The sequence below is a fragment of the Myotis brandtii genome, unplaced genomic scaffold (assembly GCF_000412655.1).
Source record: "Myotis brandtii unplaced genomic scaffold, ASM41265v1 scaffold328, whole genome shotgun sequence".
NCBI classification, from domain to species: Eukaryota; Metazoa; Chordata; class Mammalia; order Chiroptera; family Vespertilionidae; genus Myotis; species Myotis brandtii.
The window spans coordinates 3,157,585-3,181,379 of NW_005362626.1; the positions used below are offsets into that span (position 1 = coordinate 3,157,585).

At 38.1% G+C, this 23,795-nt stretch overlaps 2 protein-coding genes across 7 annotated transcripts in view; both read left to right on the top strand.

The window, feature by feature from the left end:
• The window catches only part of MARCH6 (membrane-associated ring finger (C3HC4) 6, E3 ubiquitin protein ligase), a 55,324-nt gene extending 36,241 nt beyond the window's left edge, over positions 1-19,083 (top strand). The window contains exons 19-25 of one of the 2 annotated variants that reach the window (XM_014543542.1): positions 1,366-1,435; positions 4,764-4,960; positions 7,099-7,233; positions 9,474-9,563; positions 11,722-11,854; positions 13,106-13,241; positions 15,349-15,722. In XM_014543542.1, the coding sequence (XP_014399028.1) occupies positions 1,366-1,435; positions 4,764-4,960; positions 7,099-7,233; positions 9,474-9,563; positions 11,722-11,854; positions 13,106-13,241; positions 15,349-15,439 (852 nt within the window). In that variant the 3' untranslated portion in view covers positions 15,440-15,722. Of the gene's footprint in view, positions 1-1,365; positions 1,436-4,763; positions 4,961-7,098; positions 7,234-9,473; positions 9,564-11,721; positions 11,855-13,105; positions 13,242-15,348 lie in introns of both variants that reach the window. The other variant, XM_014543541.1, reaches the window with a different exon arrangement.
• ROPN1L (rhophilin associated tail protein 1-like) overlaps positions 15,765-23,795 on the top strand; it is a 20,459-nt gene continuing 12,428 nt past the window's right edge. For 4 of the 5 annotated variants that reach the window (XR_001363017.1, XM_014543543.1, XM_014543545.1 and 1 more), the window contains exon 1: positions 15,765-15,961. Coding sequence is in view for 3 of the 5 variants with exons in the window: in XM_014543543.1 (XP_014399029.1) it covers positions 15,789-15,961 (173 nt within the window). In the remaining 2 variants the exon portion in view is untranslated. Of the gene's footprint in view, positions 15,962-19,856; positions 19,986-23,795 lie in introns of all 5 variants that reach the window. The other variant, XM_014543547.1, reaches the window with a different exon arrangement.

Consider the following 23,795-nt stretch of genomic DNA (forward strand, 5'->3'; position numbering starts at 1 on the left):
GCTGGGAGAGATGAGGGGGGAGCCGGGAGAGATGGCGGGGGGAAGCCCGGAGAGATGAAGGGGGGGAGAGAGGAGGTGGGGAGCTGGAAGACATGAGGGGTGGAGCCGGGAGAGATTGGGGGGCGAGAGATGAGGGGGAGCTGGGAGAGATGAGGCTCTTGGAATGACAAAAAGTACTTTCTAGCCTAGATCAGAGATATGTATTAATGGGTTTCTGAAGCAGTGAAAGCTGACTAAGCCTCACCGTGTCCTCTTGGGAGTGTTCTTACCTGCACGGTTCAGTCTTCCCACCCGAGCTCTGCCTGCTGGGCTTGGGAAGGCTTGTGCCCAGTCTGGTAGAAGGCAAGCAGCAATCATTACCTTTCTGCCCAGGGAGCCATGTGCCATTTTTATCGTCTCAGTACTGGAGCCAGTAGCTGCACATAGCTATTTACATTTAAATTTAATTAAAAGTGAATACAGTTTGTAAAAATGTGGCATGATAGATATGTTAATTATCTCAATGATGGAAATTCCCTCACAATGTAATGTATCAAATCATATGGTACACTTTAAATATATTATAATTTCTTAATAAAACATGTTTTTATTGATTTCAGAGATGAAGGGGGGGAGAGAGAGAGAGAGAGAAAAGAGACATCAATAATGAGAGAGAATCATTGATTGGCTGCCTCCTGCACACCCCGCACTGGGGATGGAGGCTGCGACTGGGCATGTGCCCTGACCGGTAATTGAACTGGGACCTCCTGGTTCATAGGTCAGTGCTCAACCATTGAGCAATGCCAGCTGGGCAATATATTACAATTTTATTTGTCCATTATACCACCATAAAGCTGAAAAAAGCAAAAAAAATACTTTTTTTTGTAGGCAACACACACACTCAGTAAATATAATTTAAAATTCCATTACTCATGCACATTGACCCCATGTTAGGTGCTCAGTGGCTACAGGTGCCAGTGGCTCCTTTGTTGGGCAGCACAGTACTGTTAGAAGCTTTCCCTTCATGAATAGTTGTTTCTGAGAATTTGATTTTTAAAAAGTGAATATTTTTACTTTTAATTAATTGTGAGGGAAAATTTAAGCTGATTATATTTTTTATGCTCTCCGATAAAAAAATATATTTACCTGTTACTTGCTGATATAGCTGATTATGTGAAAATGGACATTTATTTTCCTTTTGGCTGAAATTATAGGTAATTTTATTTAAAATTAAAATTTCCTTTATGTTAAACGGGAGGAACCCTAGAAATACCAATTCAGACCACTTCTTTTTATTGGAGGAATTGTGTTGATTCTTTGAAGGGTGTCATAAAATGCATGTAGCTCATATGAACCTTTTATGCACTCTCATGTTTTGCCTTGCAGATATTTTTGTTGATTGTCTTCATGTGCATAACGTTACTGATTGCCAGCCTCATCTGCCTTACTCTTCCAGGTATGAACTTATCGTAGCTCTCTACTAATTTTATTTGTCCACTTGAAAAGGTGCTGTGTTTTAAAAGGGTATATCTTGCTGAGATGTGACCATTCATCAGATATAAAATTATAACAGTTTCCCCTTCATTTCTGATTGAATATGGATATTGATCTATTTAGGGTTCTCCATCTTATCAGACTCCTTTGTATTGGAGCACAGTGGTACAAAGTCAGGATATAATTTGTGATTTATTTTTGGAGGTCAAGTACTTGTAGCCACTCAGTTTTCATGGACTTTGTCTTATTACTGTGGGTTTTCAAAAAGTCAGCTGTGTGACTTAAGTCATTTTTTCAAGCCTTTTGATGTTAATTACGTTTACTCTCATTATGTAGTTATCTTTTCAGTCCACTGCATGCTCTTGATAGAGACCTTTATGAAGCCAGACAGTTAACTTTTTTATCATCTGGTATTCACAAATACTCAACTTTAAATTTCAGTTAAACAAAATTTCTTAATCTTATAAGAAGCTGTGGATGCATATAAATAGTTTGTCATCTTCTCTGGAGGACAAAGGTAAATGGGGTGGGGCCCCAAATCTAGTGACAAAGTGGCAGGAACACTTGCTGCCCCTACCCTCCCAGTTAGTGTTTATAGAGAACCAGAAAATTCCAGATTGTACTGATATTGTGTTAGCCACTTAAATAATCATTAAGTGGAAGATAATTTTGAGCTCTTGTAAAGCATATACATGTATACTGAGTTAGTATCTTGATTATAACACTAACTCAATATAATTTTGTAAATCAAATTTGTTTTAGTAAGTACTTGAGTTTTCCCATGAGTGCTAAGGCCATGAAGGAGCAACTAGGAAATTTTACTTAAACACACACACACACACACACACACACACTTTCTCTCTCTCTCTCTCTCTCTCTCTCTCTCTCTCTGTCTCTGTCTCTGTCTCTGTCTCTCATCTGTAGGAATTGTGATTTACCTTAAACTGGTAAAAATAAAGATTTTTCCTTTTCTTTTTTTTTAAAATTATATTTTATTGACTTTTTACAGAGAGGAAGGGAGAGTAATAGAGAGTTAGAAACATCGATTAGAGAGAAACATCAATCAGCTGCCTCCTGCACACCCCCTACTGGGGATGTGCCCCGCAACCAAGGTACATGCCCTTGACTGGAATTGAACCTGGGACCTTTCAGTCCGCAGGCTGACACTCTATCCACTGAGCCAAACCGGTTAGGGCCATTTTTTTTTTATGTATTTATTTTTTAATTCTCACCCAAGGATATTTTCCACTGATTTTTAGAGAGAGAGATGAGAGAGGGAAAGACAGAAATATCGATGTGAGAGAAACACATCAATTGATTGCCTCTTGCATGAGCCCGACTAGGGCCCGGGCCAGGGAGGAGCCTGCAACCTATGTACCTGCTCTTGACTGGAATTAAACCCACAGGCCAACGCTCTATTCACTGAGCCAGACCATCTAGGGCGAGATTTTTCTTTTTTTACTGTTCCTGCATAATAATTTTCCACCTTTAGAACTTTGCTCTTTAAGCTCACTACTCATCACAGCTGTTAAAATGACAACGTTTAATTATTGGGTGTAATGTAAACATTGCTGAGAAAACTTAGTTTTTGAACTTTGAACAGATTTACATTTATCATTTTTATGCTTCATTTTCATATTTTTTATCAGATATTAAGAAAAAGTTAACAAGAGGGAAACCTAGTTTTAGTACTTGAATTTGGCAATAAAAGTACTTTTAATTTCATTAAAGATTGTTAACAAAATATTTCCCTGTGAATCCAGTTCCGTCATCTAGTGGCAAGAATGCAGTTTTGTTTAATCGTAGAAATGCTTAGTGTCATAGTACACATTTAAGGTGGTGAGGATTCTATTTCCCCTATAGATTACTTTTCTGTAGCTGCAATTTAATTGATGGTAACTACAACCTAAAACCTAACCCTGTCCTCTCAAAAACACTTGCTTAGGAGTTTATGAAGCATGGAATAGAAAGTGGCCTTTAAATTAAAAAAAAAAACAAAACAACAACCCTGTAGTAGAAATATATATAGACATTTTTATAGAATTATCAATGATTATTATATCTTCAAATTAACATGCAAATGTGTTCATATTATGTAACATTTACAGGTATTTGTCTTTAAAAATGAAATTATCTTTCACCCAAGCCATTTGTAAGGCTGCAAAGAAGTGTGTTTATCAGCATTATGTCCTTAAGACTTGACAGTTGAGCTGTTTTAGTTTGATTGGAAACTGCGGTTTCAGTGGTCAAGAGCATGTAGACATGAGTTCAAATTCAGCCTCTACCCTTGTGTGAGCTTGATTGGGCAAGCTTCTATTGCTGAGCCTAGTTCCTTAATCTTCAAAAGTAGTAGCTATGTTGAGGGATTGTAAGAAAGATTAATGATAGTATATGGAAATTGCTCAGGACAACCACTAGCTCCTTTTAGAATTCAAAAATAACATAGTTTTACATTAAGGAGAAATCAATTTATAGAAAAATGCATTGTAAATTTGGGTCTTGCTGTTCTCTCTAGCCTTATTAAGAAGTAACAGTGTAAAGAACGTTACTAAATAAATGATCTTGCTTGAGAGTTAGGTTTATTTTGTGAGTACATTGTAGAATTTATTTATGATAACTGTATCTGAGGCTATTCCTTAGACCAGCGGTCGCCAACCGGTGGTCCGTGACGTCTGAAAGGTTGGCGACCGGTGCCTTAGACAACTTTCAAATCTGTTTCCTAAGTTCCCAGTATATTTAGATCCTAATTTTTCCCAAGAAAATTAAGATGATATTCTTTGGTTATTGTGTTTCAAATGTTATCGTGCCCACTTATTAAAATAAACTTAGTTTTCTGTCTAGACAGTCATTTGAAATAAAATAGTTCTAAATTATTTGTAATGCTTCTAAATATTAAAAGTATTGGCAGCACAAGTAACAGAAAATAAATTCTCTAACTTTTGTCTTATGTGCATAATGATTTCATTTTGTGATAAAAACAGTGAAAACAACAACACCCTTAAGCTTTTTCAGTCCCGAAAGCACAAGTAATTGGCATGGCAAGTCAGAATGCATGTCATAGGAGAGGTCGTCTCCGTGATTTGCTGTGTTTTGGTTGTGTTTAAATCAGATCATTGTGTTCTTCAGATGTGAGGTTTTTTTGTTTTGTTTGTTTGCTTTTAATGAAGGCAGTAATATAACAAAACATATTATCTTTTGACTAATTACTTAAAATGATTGAAAATACCAGTAAAATAACATTAACATTAAGATGGTAGTTCTCTTTTTGTAGCCAATGTCTTATTTATCAGCCTTTCTATTTTCAGTATTTGCCGGCCGCTGGTTAATGTCGTTTTGGACAGGGTCTGCCAAAATCCATGAGCTTTACACAGCTGCCTGTGGTCTCTATGTTTGCTGGCTGACCATAAGGGCAGTGACCGTGCTGGTGGCCTGGATGCCCCAAGGACGAAGAGTGATCTTCCAAAAGGTTAAAGAGTGGTCCCTTATGGTAGGTTTTTCTAATAAAGACTGATCTAATAGGAATAATGGATATTTTTCAGTTATTTTAAAAATTTCTTTTCACCTTTGTTTCTTCATTATCCTGATAGCATCAAGAGAGTTATTTTTTGAATTAAAAGGAATAGTCCTTTTAAGATAGTAGCTTTCTAGTTCATTCTAAGAACCACAGCCAAATGTATTTGAGAGGTAAAAGAAAATCATGTTATTAAATAGTGATCCAGTAAGGCTCTTGAGTAAATAATAGAATTAGAAAATTTAATTTGGAGATTGATTATTTTTTAAGGAAAAAGGTATTCTGTAGAATTTAAAATAAATCTAAGTAGAAATTTTCTTTAATCTTATTTTTTTCTAAAATTTGATTTTTTTGATCTATTTGAATATGTAAAATCTTGACTTCAGGATTGAGTCAGTTTTTCAGATAAATTGATTTCCTTTGATTACACAATATATGGCTAATTCAAGAATGTCTTGGCTAATGTGAAAATGTAGTAAATAATGGAAATTTTCAAATTTATTTCTCAATAAAGAACTTAATTGCCACAAAGATGGGGGAAAATGTCACTGTAAGATAATGGTCCAAGTATGGCAATTTATTGATTGTAATGTTGGCCATGACTGGTATAATATGTTTAGGTAACTGCTTATGCCTTTTCATTTGTATAACCAACTCTTGTTTTGATCTGATTTATATTTTGGTTTCAGTGAAAGTTTAATACCCACTGAATATTAATGTTGAAAGAAAAGAATAAGAGATTCATTATATATTATGAGTGAAAGGATTTAATTGCTATTTAATCCATAAGATAATGAGACACTTAACTATATTTACTAGTAAAATATAGAAACCACCTAATTCTAGTTTTCATTTGATATTCTTTTAAATCATTAATTTGCCATTTAAAGGAACAAGTACTGTGTCTTCAAGCACACAATATTATCACTGTACTCACAGAGGCTGTCTTAAGAAAAGGGAAGTCATCAGACATCAATGCCACTTTTTAAAGACTGATTCCTTTGTCAGGATTTCATAGTGGCTCTTTCATCCTATCTCTTCTTTTCTCTTTGTGTATACTTTTTTTTTCATTTTACCACTTTGTCCAAATTCTAGAGCTGCGCTGTCTAATATAGTAGCCATGTGGCTAATGGCTACCATACTGGACAATACAGATGTAGGACATTTCTATTATAGTAAGTTCTGTTGGACCACACTGTTCCAGATGGAGCCACTTTGATCTGCTTGATTAATTACCTTAATTAGGACTATGCCGAGCCCTTTTTCTATACCAGTCCACCTCAGGAGTCAGGTCAGCTTGTCGGTGGGTTACCATTGGATCAGAGACCTGGGGCAATCATTAGTTTTTCTTGGACAAACAAAAGCCTACTACTAAGAATGAGATTGAGGAGAAACAGCACAGCCACCTAGTTAATATCCTCCTATATAATAAAAGCCTAATACGTTAAGTGTCCGGTCGTCTGTTCAACCAATCAAAGCGTAATATGCTAATGATATGCTAAGGCCGCTCAACTGCTTGCTATGATGTGCACTGACCGCCAGGGGGCAGACAGTCAACCAATCAACCAGTTTCTATGACATGCACTGACCACAGTGTGCAGATGCTCCGACAGGTAGGTTAGCTTGCTGCTGGGGTCTGGCCAATCAGGACTGAGTGAGATGAGCTGGACACGCCCTGGAGCCCTCCCGCGGTTTTTCCCCTGCCCCGATTGTGCACTGGTAGGGTCCTTTGGCCTAGCTTGCACCCTCTTGTAATCTGGGACCCCTCAGGGGATGCCGGAGAGCTGGTTTTGGCCCGATCCCGCAGGCCAGGCTGAAGGAACCCACTGATGCATGAATTTGTGCACCAGGCCTCTAGTATGTGATAAAAATGAAATTTCTATAATTTTGTAGCAACAAAGCATAGTAATATAATGTTTTCATTATAGCTTGAGCTTTTGTAGTTATACAAATCTCATTTAAATATGTAGCATACAGTATGTGTAAGTTTAAGGCAATGTATTCATTCTGTTAGACATAAGGGCAAAGAAGAAAAACTTTCAGATGGAATGAAGAGCTTGGCTAAAAGTCAGAAAGACTTTCATTAATGACATGGTCTTTCGTTTTCCTAATAGATAATGAAGACTTTGATAGTTGCGGTGCTGCTGGCTGGAGTTGTCCCACTCCTTCTAGGACTCCTGTTTGAGCTGGTTATTGTTGCCCCCCTGAGGGTTCCCTTGGATCAGACTCCCCTTTTTTACCCATGGCAGGTAAGTGCGTGTCTTTTGCACATGATATTTCTATACAGATTTGTCATGAAACAAATCCTTAATTTTTAAGTGATTTTAAGCATTTGTTTAGAAAGACTCCTTAACAGATAGTATGTGCCTCCTAGTGTTATGCAAGATGCAGCATTGAAAAAAATAAGGCAGGCCAATATCCAGGAGCTGGCCTGGCATTATGAGCTAGGACTTGGTGTTCTGTTAGGCATCAACAACTTACAGAATGTCAGCATTACGTAAGGTCACTTTGACCATGATGGATCAAAACAAAACAAGACCCCTGCTGTAATCATGTCTGAACACAGGTAAAACATGAATATTGTCCAAACCACAAAAATAACCAATATCCCCAGTCCCAGCAAACATCATTGGCTGCTGCTTCATTACCAATACAGTTTTATCCTCAGCCTGTTCCTCAGTCTGATTTATTAAGATACCCAATTATAGATCCTCTGCTTTCTAATAACATCTGCCACAGAGCAAGGCCCTGCTTCCTTAAATCCTTCCCAAATCAACTCATATAAGCTGAAATCCTGTATCAGGCCCTTCCTAACACGCTGTTATTAAGCATTTCCAGTTCCCCATTCTGTGTTCTCCCTCACCTCAGTGAGTAGTAAATGCAACTTGTTCAGTTACATGTGTGTTCTCGTGATCTTGACAGTACCCAACATCGTTGCCTTGGAGAATTATTTGAAAGTATCCAATTTCAAGAATGATTATATATTGTGACCCAGCAGTTTCCCTCTTCAGAATCTGCTGCAAAGAAACATTTACACATGTGAGTGTAGAAGGAGGCAAGAACAAGGCTTTTTCTGCTATTATATCATTTTTATAATGTCAAAAAAAAAATAGAAGCAACCCAGATGTCCATTAATAGAGTGACTAAATACAATGTAGTAAATTTTTACTTTGGAATTCATTGTAGCAGTTAAAAGAATGAAGTAGAGCCGGCTGGCGTGGCTCAGTGGTTGAGCATCATCCTATGAACCAGGAGGTCACGGGTTTGATTCCCAGTCAGGGCACATGCCTGGGTTTCGGGCTCAATCCCCAGTGTGGGATGTGCCAGAGGCAGCCAATCAATGATTCTCATCACTGATGTCCCATCTCTCTCTCCCTCTCCCTTCCTTTCTGAAATCATTAAAAATATTTTTTTAAAAAAGAACAAAGTAGACCCGTCTGTTTTGATAGAGATATCTCACAGATGTCTTTTGAAAATTTTTAATTTTTTTTTTATTATGTATTGAGTTTAGAAAGGGGGAGGGAGGGAAAAAGGGAGAGAGGGAGAGTGAGAATGAGAGAGAGTGAGAGAGAGAGAGAGAGATATCTATTTATGTATTATCTGGTTGATTTGTATTTGTGCCCTGACTGGGTCAAACCCACAACCTTGATGTGTCAGGATGATGCTCTAACCAACTGAGCTATCTGGCAGGGCTCAGATATGTTTTTGAATAAGGGAAAAACCCAAGTTGTACACAGAGATGTGCAGCATGGTGTCCTTAATATTAAAACCCTGAACTTTGAAAACAGAACAACTTGCTTTTTTTTCATTCTTGACTCTAAGCTCCTTGCCTTTCCTGCATCAAGTGGCTGCTGATTGGTGGGAGACTGAGGAATGCAGCAGAGGAACTAATGTGGTGTATTTTGCTGTGAGAAAACACTGAAAAGCAGTGGGTCTTGAAAGAGCTTGAATCTCAGTGAACTGTGGACCTCCTCAATGAGGCATCTCCCACGGGGGGAGCCTGGGGTGGCAGCGGAGGTTCCAGTAACACTTCAGCAGAGCTGTGAAGGCACCAAGCTACAAGCTGTCTGGGAGCCTTTCGGTGGTTTCTCTAGGCCAAACATGGCTCCACATGTTGACATAATCAGCTCAGTTAAAGCCAATAAAACAGCCTAAGAATGGTTTGATGAAATAAAATCATGGCACTATTTTATTTATTTGCTCCTTGAAATCTCCATTAATGTTATACCTTCCCTAATTCTCTTGGGAAAATAAAGTAGATTTCTGAAAGATACAAGAATGATTTTGATAGGAATGTTATACTTGAGTCATTGAGGAAAAGAATTCCTATATTTTCCAGCATATGTTAGTCTTCTGTAAAACTCTTACTCATCCTGCAGGACTTCTGTTTTGAAATGAAATAATTAAGAAAATTATATAGCCTCTGTGTTGGGTTTACTGCTAATAAGAACAGCAAAGATATGTTAAATGTTTTTTTTTATTAACCTAGGACTGGGCACTTGGAGTCCTGCATGCCAAAATTATTGCAGCTATAACATTGATGGGTCCTCAGTGGTGGTTGAAAACTGTGATTGAGCAGGTAAGCAAACTCGTTTTTCAGAAAAAGATTGGGAGTAATCATGATTATGTTTAGTGGATGGGACTCATTTTTCTTTTTTCACCTTTTCTGAGTTTTCTACATTTTCTTTAATGAGCATATATAACTCTTTTTTAAAAAGAAGTCATTTGCTCTTTCATCATCATGAATTTTCATCATCCACTGTTAAGACTTCTCTTATCTAAAGGTTAACCAGGCTTAAAGTACTTAGAACCTTATCCAGAGTAAAGCCAAAAATTAGCACATGTGCTTTTTTTCAGGGCAGGAGTTTTGATGGAGGCTTGTTTAGTTTTCTAAGCCTGTAGTAGGGAAAAAGCTATTGTGCAAGGCAACAAATAAAAGGCAGAAAAAATAATAGATTACAAAATTAGAGCTGTTTGGGAATATTCTAGCTATGTAGCCCCTAAGAGTATTATGGAACCATCAGATAATAAGGTGAATGTGGTGATAAAACCTTGAAAAAAAGATTGTGCTTCTGTATTCTGATAATAAGACTAGGAAATATGCAATTCATTTTAGGAAGATTTCTATCCAAAATAGCCAGCATAACAGATTTGATGCTTATTTAAGTTTTAGTTATCTAGAAAATGTTCTTGTGGACAAAACTCTTATCCAGTGCCCAATAAATAAGGTGTTAACAATTCTGTAGCAATAAAGGTGCACCTACTTTTTATATATAGGAAATAAAGGGCAGTCGTTTCCAGCTCAGTCTGCACAAGAAAATGGTAAAAAAAAATTAAAAAAAAAAATCCCTATACCTGGAGATTTGTGGGGGTGGGGAGAGCCAGGGAATTGCTGTGTGTTTGCATGCATAACAAGTGTGGGCTTACTCTGTAAGTGCTCTAAAGTGAGGTGGATTGTGTACTGCATGGCAGCATACCCATTTATGGTAGGAGTGCGGGCCACTCTACTCTGGTGTCTCCAGGTAAGACTCCTTTGCCCTTGCAAAGGAGTATGGAGAATAAGGGTTTAATCACTGCTGGAGGCTATGAAGCACTGTTGATCTTTGTAATATTTTCTCTCTGATGCTTTCTTTTCTCATACATATGTGTAAGTTTAAAATGGTTGAGAAACACTAGGATGCCTTACAACATGAGTGTAAATGCATTTGGGTTAACCAGGTCTCTTTGGGATTAGAAGCTACCTCTGGGGGGTTAATCCAGTTTGTCATTCTTTCTGGCCCTCTCCTGAGGGATGGAGTGTGACTGTGGGCAAAGTGAGGTTGAAGTGCTAGGGAAAAACAGGAACACCACTCTAGCCATTTTGTCCTCTGCATGCCATCTTTGTATCCCATTATTCCCAAGGTTTTCCCTCTTTCATCCATTCTTTCCTCTGCAGTACTATTCACTAGAACTTTCTGGGTAAGATTATGGAAATGCTGTAGAAATTTTTGAATTAAAAAAATATATATTTACTGTAGAATAATTTTATATTACATTTTTACATAAAGTATCTTTGGTTTGTTAAAATTTGATTTATACAAGCTTTTCAGAAACATGTTCTTTATCATGGTTTTTATCTATCTATATCTATATATATATATAAAAGCCTAAGTGACCATTATGACCGGTCAGCCAAACAACCGGTCGCTATGATGTACACTGACCACCAGGGGCCAGAAGCTCAATGCAGGAGCTGCCCCCTGGTGGTCAGGGTGTTCCCAAAGCCAACCTCCCATGGCCCTCCCGGTCGGGCCAGGCTGAGGGACCCCACCCATGCATGAATTCGTGCACCAGGCCTCTAGTATTCAGATAAAATAAATGCAATCTTAAATGGTAACAGATGACTTACAGAGTTACTTTAAGTTAATATTGTTTTAAACTAATATTATTGGGTGCCATCTGGTATTGTACAGATCAAAGCTAGTGTAGTTATGATTCTAGATTAGTGTCTTATTATTTCGTATCTTAGCAGAGTTAATTGCAAAGTATAAGGAGGTAAGTGCATTTCTTTAAAAACTTGTGGGTACCACACTTATGTTTGTGTCCCAGAATTTGCCTTGACTTTGGAAAAATAATCAGTTTGAATCCTTTGGGGCTCGTAGATTCAACTCCCTGCAGCATGGATTCAGTAGAGATTACTCTGTAAATTTGGAGGAATTGTTTTGTCTTCTCGTTCTCATATTTCCACCCATTTTTAGGTTTATGCAAATGGCATCCGAAACATTGATCTTCACTATATCATTCGTAAACTGGCAGCGCCTGTGATTTCTGTGCTCTTGCTGTCCCTGTGTGTACCTTATGTCATTGCATCTGGCGTTGTTCCTCTACTAGGTGAGTAATGCTGGCTGGGTAACTTGAGAGCACCTTTATTTTATTTTATTTTAAATATGTTTTTATTGATTTCAGAGAGGAAGGGAGAGGGGGAGAGAGTAGAAACATCAATGCTGAGAGAGAATCATTGATCGGCTGCCTCCTGCATGCCCCCTACTGGGGATTGAGCCCAAGACCTGCGAATATGGCCCCGACCAGAAATTGGAGCGCTCGACCACTGAGCCACTCAGGCTTGGTGAGAGAGCACCTTTATTGACATTGTTACATTATTGTCACATGGTATCATAGGTTGGCTGGCCCCAAATGCTTTATTTATAAATATAAACCCAGCTAAAACAATGATTTCAAGAAACCATTTTTCTTAATTTGACTACTCAGAGCAAGATTAAGAGGATCATAAAGCCTTTGGTACAGTTTTGTTTTTCGCTAGGCAGGTGAGAAAGTATTGACATTTACACTCTTCCCAAAATAGGCAGGAACAGATTTCCCTCAAGTTGTCTTCTAACTAGAAGTGCTGTGATCACAGACTTATAAAATTAAGGACATGTTGTAATTAATTTTAAAAAAGTTCTTTAGCATAAAAGGAAAACGCAAGAGGAGATGCTAATTTGTGACAATTCATCAACTAGAAATGATCAATTTTATACTGAAGAACCCCACAGGACCTTAAACCCAGCATATGCTCAAAATTATAAGCACAAAGTTTCCCTCTCTAAATCTTTTCTTACGAATTTACTCATACTGACTAGTGTCATCATCCATCAAGTTGCATGAGTCAGAAACCTTGAAGGGCATTCATGTTACCTGAGGCTCTCTGCTCTCCATACTCAAGTGGTCTTCAAGTCCCACTGACCCAGCATCTGAAACCCATTCTCTCCTTTCTGGCACTCTTACCCATGGCTCCTTGAGTTGCACATCATCTCTCACCTTAACAGCAACAGCCTCCTGTCTAGTTTCCCTGCTTTGACAACTAATTCATTGTCTATACTGCGGCCACAGTGACTTTCAAAAGCATGAATCTCATTGTTTCTCTTTAATGAACATCCTTTCTTTGGTCCCTCTGTGGCCTTTAGAACATAATCCAGCTCCTAGGCTTACTTCAAAGGCTCCTCCTGGGTGCTCCAGTTTGACCTCACTTGTTGACTCACTTCATTTTATATGTGACCAGTCCCCTCTTCTTCGTGAAAGGACATATTTCTATTTCACTGCCATTCCATATGCACTTAGAGTTCTCCTTTTTTGGTTTTATAGGTGTTACTGCGGAAATGCAAAACTTGGTCCACCGGCGGATTTATCCATTCTTACTGATGGTCGTGGTATTGATGGGGATCTTGTCATTCCAGGTCCGCCAGTTTAAGCGCCTTTATGAACATATTAAAAATGACAAGTAAGTCTAGACTTCCAGACATTTAGCCACTCATATTAAGATTTCTCACTTGTTAATGTTTGTGCCTAATGTGATGAATCAAAAAGGGAAAATTGCTCAGATTCTGGATGTATTTTGAGGTAGAATTAATAGAATTTGGTAACAGATTGGATGAGGGTATGAAATAGCATTATCAAAGACTGTTGTACTGAGCAACTGGTAATTTGGAGTTGTCATTTATGTAGATCAGTGATTTTCAACTGGTGTGCTGCAGGAATTTTTAAAACATATAATACCTGACTATTTATTCAGGGACACTGACCTCTTTTTTCTTAGATTGTCAAATAAAAAAATGACAACAACCAACACAATAATAACTGGTATGAATGAATAAAAATTAAACCTATTATTCTGTCAAATCGGCAAAAGTTATATATTTTTTTGGTGTGCCACAGAATTTTAGTAATTTATGTGTGCTATGAGATGAAAAAGGTTGAAAATTGCTGATGTACATGAAGAATGAAAAGACTGGGAGAAAATGGTTTGAGGAAGAAGATTTTTTTAATATTGATTTCACAGAGTTTTCAGTTGCTTTGATTTGACAAGATACAAAAGAGTTTGAGAGAAAAAGAAATCTACGTTAAGAATTTGCAGTACCCGCCTAAGCCTTTCTTGCAATCAAGGGCCATTAGGTTACTCTGACCACTGCTGAGAGAGGCTGCAAGGTTACTGCAAATGTGTTGAGCCCTTTGTTTCGAGAAAACTCTGTGACCTTACCTCACTGAGAGATTGAGAACAGCCAAGGTTAGCAGCCATTTGACCTTCCATGTCCTCATGGAGGGCTGAGTCTTGCTCTGCTTCAATGGTGTCTAGCAAAAAAAATGAGTTTATAGCTTTCTGTCCTGGTTTGCCTGGGAGAGTCCCAGTTTACACATGCTGCTTTCGTGTTATCATTAACAGAACCCTTGGTTTGGACAGCAAACTATATGCTCACCTTATTTACTCTGAGGACTCCTAAGAGTATTATTTTTAAAATTTAGAGTGTTCAAGGCTTCTCCAAAGCCTTTATGACAGTAGAAAACACAAGTGCATTTTTAGGTGGTCAGAGTACAACGTCTTTCAAACATGAAAGAAGGGGGAGGAGGTTTCAGTGATGAGAGTCTGCCTTCTCACTTCACTTGTTTTGGCAAGGTCTTACTGGCACTCCTTGATCTGCCATCAATGCTTCCAAATGGTATGGTACTTGTACCCTGCCCCTCTAGCTTGTTACCATTCAGTTTTGTCACTCACAGGCTTCCAGGGGTCAAGCTCGCAGTCATTCCCTCATGTTTAGTGAGGCACATCACTGCTGCTTTTTAGCAACCCCTGCCGATGTCGTGGCATGCAGTGTTCTGGTGGAGGACCTCCAACCTTGTCATTTTAATCACAGTTACTTCTGTCTCTGCCGTCCTGCGCTCTTGGCCTAACCTCCCTGTCAACATGTCATATGAGTTAACAAAACTTCATATTCTGCCCTTGGACCATACCCCCCTACCTTCTGTCACTCGCATACACTCACTTCTCTATCATCTCCCATTTGATATCATTGAAATCATTGTCCTTTGATATCTCCTGTTCTCTAGAACTAGAGCTGTTCAGGTTCTACTAAAAAGGCTAGGGTTAGTCCTTCCTACCCAGCTTTCTGACTATTGTATTTCCAGTCTGTTTCTTCAGATCTGCCCACTAAGCTGCATCATAAAATACGATCCATACAGATAAATCCCCTGCATGAGTTTCCTCAGCCTTACCCTCCTCGGGCCTCTGAGTGTATGAGTTCACGAGAAGCCCTAACCTACGGACTGGGGCATGTGCCCCGTTGTCCACACTGAGGACTCTGACCTGTGCCGCTCAGGTCTTTGCTCTAGGAAGACCTATGGGGAGTTCTTCCGCCCCTTGCTATAAGGTGCTTGCCTTTGTGCCTTTGGCAGGTGTTCATTCTAGACTTCCCTTCTACCTACCTAACCATGAAAGTAGGAGTGAAGTGATCTGATTTTGCATTTTTAGAAATGAATCACTGACTGCTTTTTGGAAGTATGTTTCAATATGTAAGATCATATAAGAGAGTAACTACCCTGTTTTTACATCCTAGGTACCTTGTGGGCCAACGCCTTGTGAACTATGAACGGAAATCTGGCAAACAAGGCACATCTTCGCCACCTCCACAGTCGTCCCAAGAATAAAGTGGTTGTCTCAACTACCTTGACCTTCCCCTTGCCTTTACGTGTCCTTTTCTGTGGACTTCTCTTTGGAGATTTTCTCCAGTGATCTCTCAGCATTTTTTTTTAAGTTAAATGTATTTGACTTGTGTTCTCAGCATTTGGAGAGAGCAGCAGGTTAAGTTGCTGCCTTCCTGCATCTTCTGACATCACTGCTGTCTGAGATCTGTACATGTGTAAATAGAAGTTCCTGGATACCCTAAAACCTTGGATTAAACAGAATGTGCATTGTACATCTTTAAACAAATGTATATTAATTTATTAAATCTAGTTGTCACTTTATTTTGGACCTGCTGTGATCTTGACAGGAAACATGCCACAGAGCCACAGTGCAGAGGTGAGACTTACTAATGACGTCTCTGGAGCACAATGTCATGGTGTTCCTAGCAGTTTTTATGAAGTGAACTGTACATTCTGTCTGTCATGGCTGTTGAGACCTTACCAAGAACGTAAAAGGAAACAGAAATCAGCAGTGGAGTATCTGTGGTAAGAAAATATGAACTTTGTGCTTCACTGTCAATCGTTTTTGGAAGTTATTTTGTATAACACCAAAGCTGTTGTACATTTTCTACTGCCTGATTTTTTTTTCATGTGTCTGTGTTTGTAATATTGTATAGTATCTTGTGCTAGTTGAGGAAATTATTTTTAATTTTGATAATTTAATATTCCTAGTGATTAGCATTGGGAGTTGGGTTTTTGTGCTTGTTAGGGGCATGCCTATACTTAGAGGGGGGAAAAGTCCAAAAGAAGATTTTCATTAGTCTCCTCATCCTCCTTTTCCCACACAGCTATCTTTTTTTCTGTTTTGGCAGCAGTAGCCAAAAGTCATGCAAGATCATAAGTCTTATAGTATATCATCACCAATGACACTGCATCTTACTGGAGTGGGGACAGACTGAGGTGTTCCTTAAATGTAGACATGGTTTGTGGTCTGAGATTGACAGCATTAGGAAAGACTGGTTAGAACATAGTCCTGCTGGTTAGTACATCATTGGGTGAGGATTAGGGAGTACATTTCTCCTAGTTTTCCATGAGTAAAAATCCCAAGGTTTCTAAAATTTTTTATTTACAAGATAAAACTACAAACAAAATCAAACTGATATTATTTGTCCAGAAGGAACCTGGCTGAGTTGGCAGTTTAATAGAGGAGTGTAGAATGTATCTCATTGGAAATATGCTGTAAAATCTCAGAGAACTGAACACATAAACTTGGTTTTTTCCCTTATAGCCAAAGCTGCAAGTAGAAGTTTAGAGAAATAAAAGTTAGGCACATGATCCAAGTATTTAATGGTCATGGTTTAATGTAAGGGTAGTGTTTGTTTTTGAATGATAACCTAAAAGTTCTCAGAGAAAATGAACAGCATAGGTCTTCAGAAACCATACAAGAATTTCCATATAGTATTAAAGCCTATAACTCAAATCTGAAGATTTTTTAAATATGAAAGTCAGCCAAACATAAGCTACCAAAATAAAAAGCAAATGTTCTGGTTTTATAATTCAACAATTTTTCCCAAAGTGGTAAGCAATTACTTAACTCTACATTTTAAAACATCAGTATATATATTAAAAAAAGCTTGCCTTAGGATTCAGTGTTATACTTTTTAGCACTTTGCGGTAGGCCTTTCTCTTGTATTTAAAATAAGGTCTTTGTGAGCCCTGCCTTCACTTAGAAATTTAGTTCTACTGTAAAAATGAGCATTTTAAAACATATTGCCACCTGTCATGGTATATGTCCATACAAATAGAGAAACTATCAAATTTGGCATATAACTTGATTATATTAATTTAGGTTTCTTTTGAAATTTTCAGAGACTTTGTAGATATTGACATAAAGTCATTGGAACATATTTACCTGTTTTACCAGGAAGATATAGGCAGATACCACAAAAGATTAAAAATTGTTATTCTACAACATTTTTAAATGAATCTTATCAGATACTTTATAAAAAATATATATATGAATGGCCAAAAAGTTGCCCTCCATTTCACTTGCAATAACTTTATCTTATGTAATGATTTCCCCCAATTTTCCAGTTGTGCTTTGTCCTGTTTTCAAAAAGATGAATACTTTCCTAAGGAAAGCATCTGCTGATTACTATTTACATGGGTAGCATCAAGATTTTATTAGCCAGTTGTCTTAGAAATATTTAAAATAACTAGTTCAGAAATTGCTAGTATTGCTGCCCTTCTTCATGTAGAATTTATTTTTAATAATAGTGTAGTTTTACTTCATTTTACATTGGGTTTAAACAGTCTTTAAGGAAGTTAATTAGGAGAGAAAACTTTTTTGCTTTACTTTTACTATTTATAAATTGAAGACAAATCAACATTTAGGGTTAGTTTTACATGACCGGTTACCAAATGGCCATTAGTATCAGGTGTGCAGTTGTTCATTATTAGCAAATTATGTTTGATTTTTAAACTTAATACTAAGTACTAAAAGTTGAGATGAAAACTGAAGAAAAATGCCAATGTGAAGTTTGTATATGGCAAGCTTTAAAACTAAATGTTTTTAGGTGATGTTTTCCTGTTAGTTTTTTGGAGAAACAGTAGAGATTAGACATCTCAATTCCAGATGTAAACACAAGTAGTTTTTATTTCAACATTTAATATAACTGTTGTTACTATGGATTCTTGACTTGGTGTTTTTTTTTTCCTTTCCCTTATTCAAGTAATAGAAAGTAAATTTTTCTCAAATGATTTGATCTTAGATATGTAATATCTGTATTGGCAAAATGCTATCATTAAAGTCTAATTCTTGAATTTAGGATGAATTTATGACTTTTTAAAACAATGCAAAGCAGCACTGGACATTTCTACATTGTATTGTGTTTACAAACACACACACACACACACACACACACACACACACTGGACATTTCTACATTGTATTACGTTTACACACTCAGAAACACACACACACACTCTATAGAACACTGGCACAAACGTCACAAGTTAGCTTCTTATTCTCATGTTCAGGATTATTTTAAGCTTTCTATTTACTGTGATAAGTTTTTTACATTATAAAAATAAATGATTGTGTTTAAAATACTCCTTTAGAATGGTATCTAATGAGTCACAATTAAAAAAAGACAAAAGTGAAATGCCTTACCACTAAAGTATTATTAAAAGCCTCATTTGTGGAGATTTTCTGACTTGCTGGAGCTGTCTTGGATCTTCTTACTTAATTTGCTCCCTCAAGCAGATGTTTTCCCTTCACCCCATTTACTGCCCTATATCTTTTTTTTTTTTTTTTAAACAGCCAGGATGAGCAAGGGCTACTTTCAGATAAAACCATTAATACAGCATGAAGATAGACAGTATATATCTTTTCATTTCTATCTGTCTTATGAGTGCCTCATTTTTTAGTCATGGAAGTAATATAGTACCTTCAATGAATACGTAGTGACCATAAAGCCTGGGCATGACTACTATAGAAGCTAAGTAGAACACTGTTATTTGGGATACCAATTTTCTATTAAAGCAAACATCTTAGATACCCAGACTAATTTTATGTATATATTCTGAAATGTTCCCCTTTTTTATGTGGTCATTTGTTGTCTTCTGAGTTGAGAGAACAAGATTGAATAAAGTGAACGTTAGTTGTAGTCGAGTTTTTTTTTTCCTTGTTGGTTTTTGCTTTATTGCAAGATTGCTTGAGAGTTACAGAAATGTGTATTATTAGCATAAGTTGATAATCCAGATACATTTAACATAATTATGGAAGTAAAATAATTCAAGTTACATGTGATGATAGCCCCTCTGTTCTAAGTATAAATTTAAAATGATAGTGGCAGAGGACACATCCCTCCTCTCCTCTCTCCCTCACTGTAATAGACTCTCTTCATTGGGAAGAGTAGAGGAAGGCCCTTATCTCTGCCACCCACCTCTTTGCCTCAACTATAAGGTCTGAACATCAGAGCTTCATCAGGTTGCCTATTTTAGGTAGCTACTTGGATAGAGTAAAGCCAATCAAACCCATTTTATGTAATTGACCATAAGTCTCAGAGAAAAAGGAAAGGATTCTATGAGGTTTTTTTCCCTCCTAACTGTGCTGTATGAAGAGATCTTTTTGTTTCTAATTTTTCTTTGTTTCTAGGTTGAGTTTTGTTCCATGATTTTTTTTCCTTTTTATTAAATTTATTGGAGTGACACTGGCTAACAAAATTATACAGGTTTCAGGTGCACAATTCTATATAGCACATAATCTTTACACTATTGTGTGTTCACCCCAAGTCAAGTCTCCGTCCACCACCATTTCCCCCCCCCCCCCCACATGATTTTTTTAATCAAGTGCATTTTTATTTTAAATGCAGTGGTGTGGGTGAAGTGCAGTTTGAACCATAGAGCATGTTTAATCTGTGAAGTTGAATTTTTACAGCAAAGGAAATTGCATGGTGAATTTCAGAAGTGGCCATTAACAACCCCCCCCCCGCCCATCCTGCAGTTTGCAGCCCTTCTTGTTGCAAACATAGAACCAATACCACAAGTGGATTAAGGATCTGAGAAGGTAACCTCCCCTCCTAGCCCCAGCCCCCACATACGCATGTATTTCTGGTGTCTGTTTTGTTTCCTTGCACTGTACTCAATACTATAGTTGAATGAGGCATGGGGTCTGCCTTTAGGAAGTCCAGTTAGAGTGGGAAAGAACAGAAAAATGAGCAAAAGATTCTATTAGAGATATGCATAAGATTGCCACAAGGAACAGATACAGGATCTGCCTGGGCAGAGTCTGTGATGACCTAGGTATGTCCTTAGTTACTATTTGGTATATATAGGCACCCTTCCCCCACACCCTCACAATTCCTGTCAACCTCCTGCAGTTTACTTCCACTCAGTCCCACACTTCACTAAAACCATCCATATGTCAAGAGCCAGTAAACTGGGTGGAGGTCCCTTTTGGCACTTTACATTATCTAATCATCTTCCTGAAATTTTATTTTACACAGATAACAGTGTTGTGTCTTTCTGTTGCTTGCTTGCTCAGTAGCTTCTGTAGGACAAAAAGGCTTATGCCAGGAAGCCCATTCATTTACTTCTTTGTTTTTTTTGCCCAAATGGATGAACCCCTTCTGCTGGCTGCACGAATCCATTGGTCTGATGGAGCAGAATAGAGAGTCAGTCTAGAAATAAACCCATATGTATATGGACAGATTTTTGTCAAAGGTACAAAAGTTGAACAAACAGTGCTGGAATAATTGGACATCCAGATGCAAAATTAAAAATTGATCTATATTTCAACGTATGTAAAAGTTAACTCAAAATAAATTATAGCCCTAAGTATAAAACTCCAAACTATAACTTCTAGAAGAAAGCAAAGGAAAAATGTTTAGCCTGCAGTTAATCACAGATTTGGATACAACCCCAAAAGCACAACCCATAGAAGAAAAATTTGATGACTTGGACTTGATCAAAATGGAAAACACCTGCCCTTTGAAGTATACTGTTTCGAGAACAAAAAGACAAGCCATGGAGTGGCAGAAAAAGTTTGCCAAACATTTCTGATAAGGTACATGCATTCAGCCCTAGCTGGTTTGGCTTAGTGGACAGAGTGTCGGCCTGTGTACTGAATGGTCCCAGGTTCGATTCTGGTCAAGGGCACATGCCTGGGTTTCAGGCTCGATCCCCAGTTGGGGGCGTGCAGGAGGCAGCTGATCAATGATTCTCATCATTGATGTTTCTCCCTCTCCTTCTCTGAAACCAATGAAAATATATTTTTTAAAAAGTTTAAATAAAATACATGCATTCAGATAAGTCCCAAAATGCTGTAGTAAGAAAACCTACTTGTTGATTTAAAAATGGGCAAATATTTAAAAATACTAAAGGTGGTATACAGATGGCAAATAAACACATGCAAACCTGTTCAACATCATTAGTCATTTGGAAAATGCACATTAAAACCACAATGTGATCCCACCACATATCTATTAGAAAGGCTAAAATTAAAAATACTGATGGTATCATGGGTTGGTGAGGATGTAGAGAAACTGGGACTCCCATACTCTGCTGGAGGGAAAGTAAAATGGTGCAACTACTGGGGAAAAGAGTTGGGCATTTGTTAATAGATTAAAATATGTACTCACCACTCCTAATTATTTGCCGAGAAAAAAATGTGTAAATCCATATGAAGAATTGCACATGAGTGTTTATAGTACTTTTATTTGTAATAGCCCGAAGCTGGAAACAATCCATATGCCCATCAGCAAGTGAATGGGTAAATTATCAATACAATGAAAAGCAATTAACTATTGATATTCACAACATGTACAAATCTCAAAATATGCTAAGTGAAAGTAGACCAAAAATGTATGCTTTTGTTTATATAAAAGTCTAGAAAATCCAAAGAAACCTATCTATAGGAAGGCAGATCAGTGGGGGTGGCGAGGAGGGACTTGGATTTTAAAGGGGCATGAAGAAACCGGAGTGATGAATGTGTTCACTGTCTTGAAGGGGTTCTGGTCTGACATGTCTACATATGTCAAAATGTATCAAATTGCACACTTTGAATTTGTGCAATTTATTTCAAAAAGTAATACTATGTTAATATTGGCTCTCTAGTGGACCATTTCATACCTTTTTTCCTCCTAAGTGGAAAAAAGGTATTTTCTCATTTTTGGCTGCTGACTTGTATTCTTATTTCACTGAAAAGATAGAATCAACCAGAACAGAACTTTTCACAAGTCCACACCCTCCCTGACCCATCACACCCTGTGTTTACTGCCCCAGCCTTTTTTTTCTAGAACAGGCCAAACCCCAGGGCCTTTGCACTTCCTGTTTGCCGTACTTTACTGTTCTTTGTCCAGGCTCTCCCCATCCTCATTTCTTTAGTGAGGCTTATCTAAAATTGCAGCTACTGGGGCATTCCTGTCTCTTCTGCTGTATTTTTTCTCTTTCATATTTATTAACCTATCAGGTTTACCTATCTTGTTGATATTTGTATGTTTTCTCTCACGTGGATGTAAGCTCCAGAGATTTTGAAAAATAACTATTTGGGGATTACTACTGTGTTCCACAACAGTCCTTGGGACATAGCATTCAGTATTGTTGAGGAAGTAAATAAGAATCAAAATAATGTATATATGGTTAAAATGAAACCTGAAAGCCCCGTGCCCTTCTCCAGAGGTAACCACGTCAGCGTAGGCCAGACCCCACCATCACAGTGCAGGTGACATGCGCCCCAGCCTGCTCTACAGGGTGCTGCTTCCTTTCACTTTGTTTCACAAACACCTTTTTATGTCAGCCACCCCATTTAAAAATTCTGGCTGTATTGTATTCTATCCTGTGGGTAAGACTACGATTTAACTTTTCTGAACTAGTTACCCCATTTTATTATATGCTGTAGTAAACATTTTTGTCCATATTACCTTACATACTTAGGCTAGAATATCTGTAGGATAAATTTCTCAAAGTAAGATTGCTAAGTCATCAACATTTTAAAGTACCAAATTGCCCCCAAAACGTACTAATTAACACTCCTCTTTCATCAGTGTATGCGATTTCTTGATTTCCCATGTCATCAGCATTCGTGACTATTTTCAGTTTTTGCTAACGCTGTTCATTTGAAAACGTGTGTGTAGGGGAGTCAAGGTTGGGGCTTTGCATCTTCAGGGCGGGAAGGAGGACCTGTCCCTGACCCCACCTGGACATAGCTCATTCTAGTTCTCCATAGTCCTCTCTAGAGGTGAGCCTTCCTGTGTGAAGGGGGGTCTCAGGGCTCTTTCATTCAGCATGGGTGCTAGGGGCCGCTGCAGCCGCCAGCCAGGATACCCCTAAACCAGGGCTTACCCCTCGAATGCTGCCCTGGCCAGCACCCACCAGAATGGACGTTTCTTTTACTCGTCCACCCAAAGCTATTGTGTCAGAAGTGGCTTATTTTCTCTTACACTCAGATTGGCTCAACCACCCTAACTTAAGAAACCAGTTAAACTGAAACTTCCCCCGTCTAAACTCTAAGTAGCTTTTAAACTGGGATCTGAAGAATGAGTTCACTAAGGGGAACCGCTTGGATGCACGAGGAAGTTGATGGAAACGGGGGCACGTGTGCCAGCACTGACTGATCAGCCTTAGCGACTTGAACCGTTTCCAACGTCGGAGGACCCCAGTCACCCCGGCCCTAAGCTTCACGTGGCCAGAGCAAGGAGAAGGGGTGGCGGCCTTTGTGAATTCGCCTTTCACAGTCGGCAGTGGGAAAGCGATCAAAAGCCCCTTTTCTAAGTGAAACGGTCAGCTCTCTCTAAACTAGGTTAGTGGTAAAGGTTAGGAGACCAGGGAGCCAAAGTCAGATTGCGCACGCGCATTGTCCTGGGGACAACCCACCCTC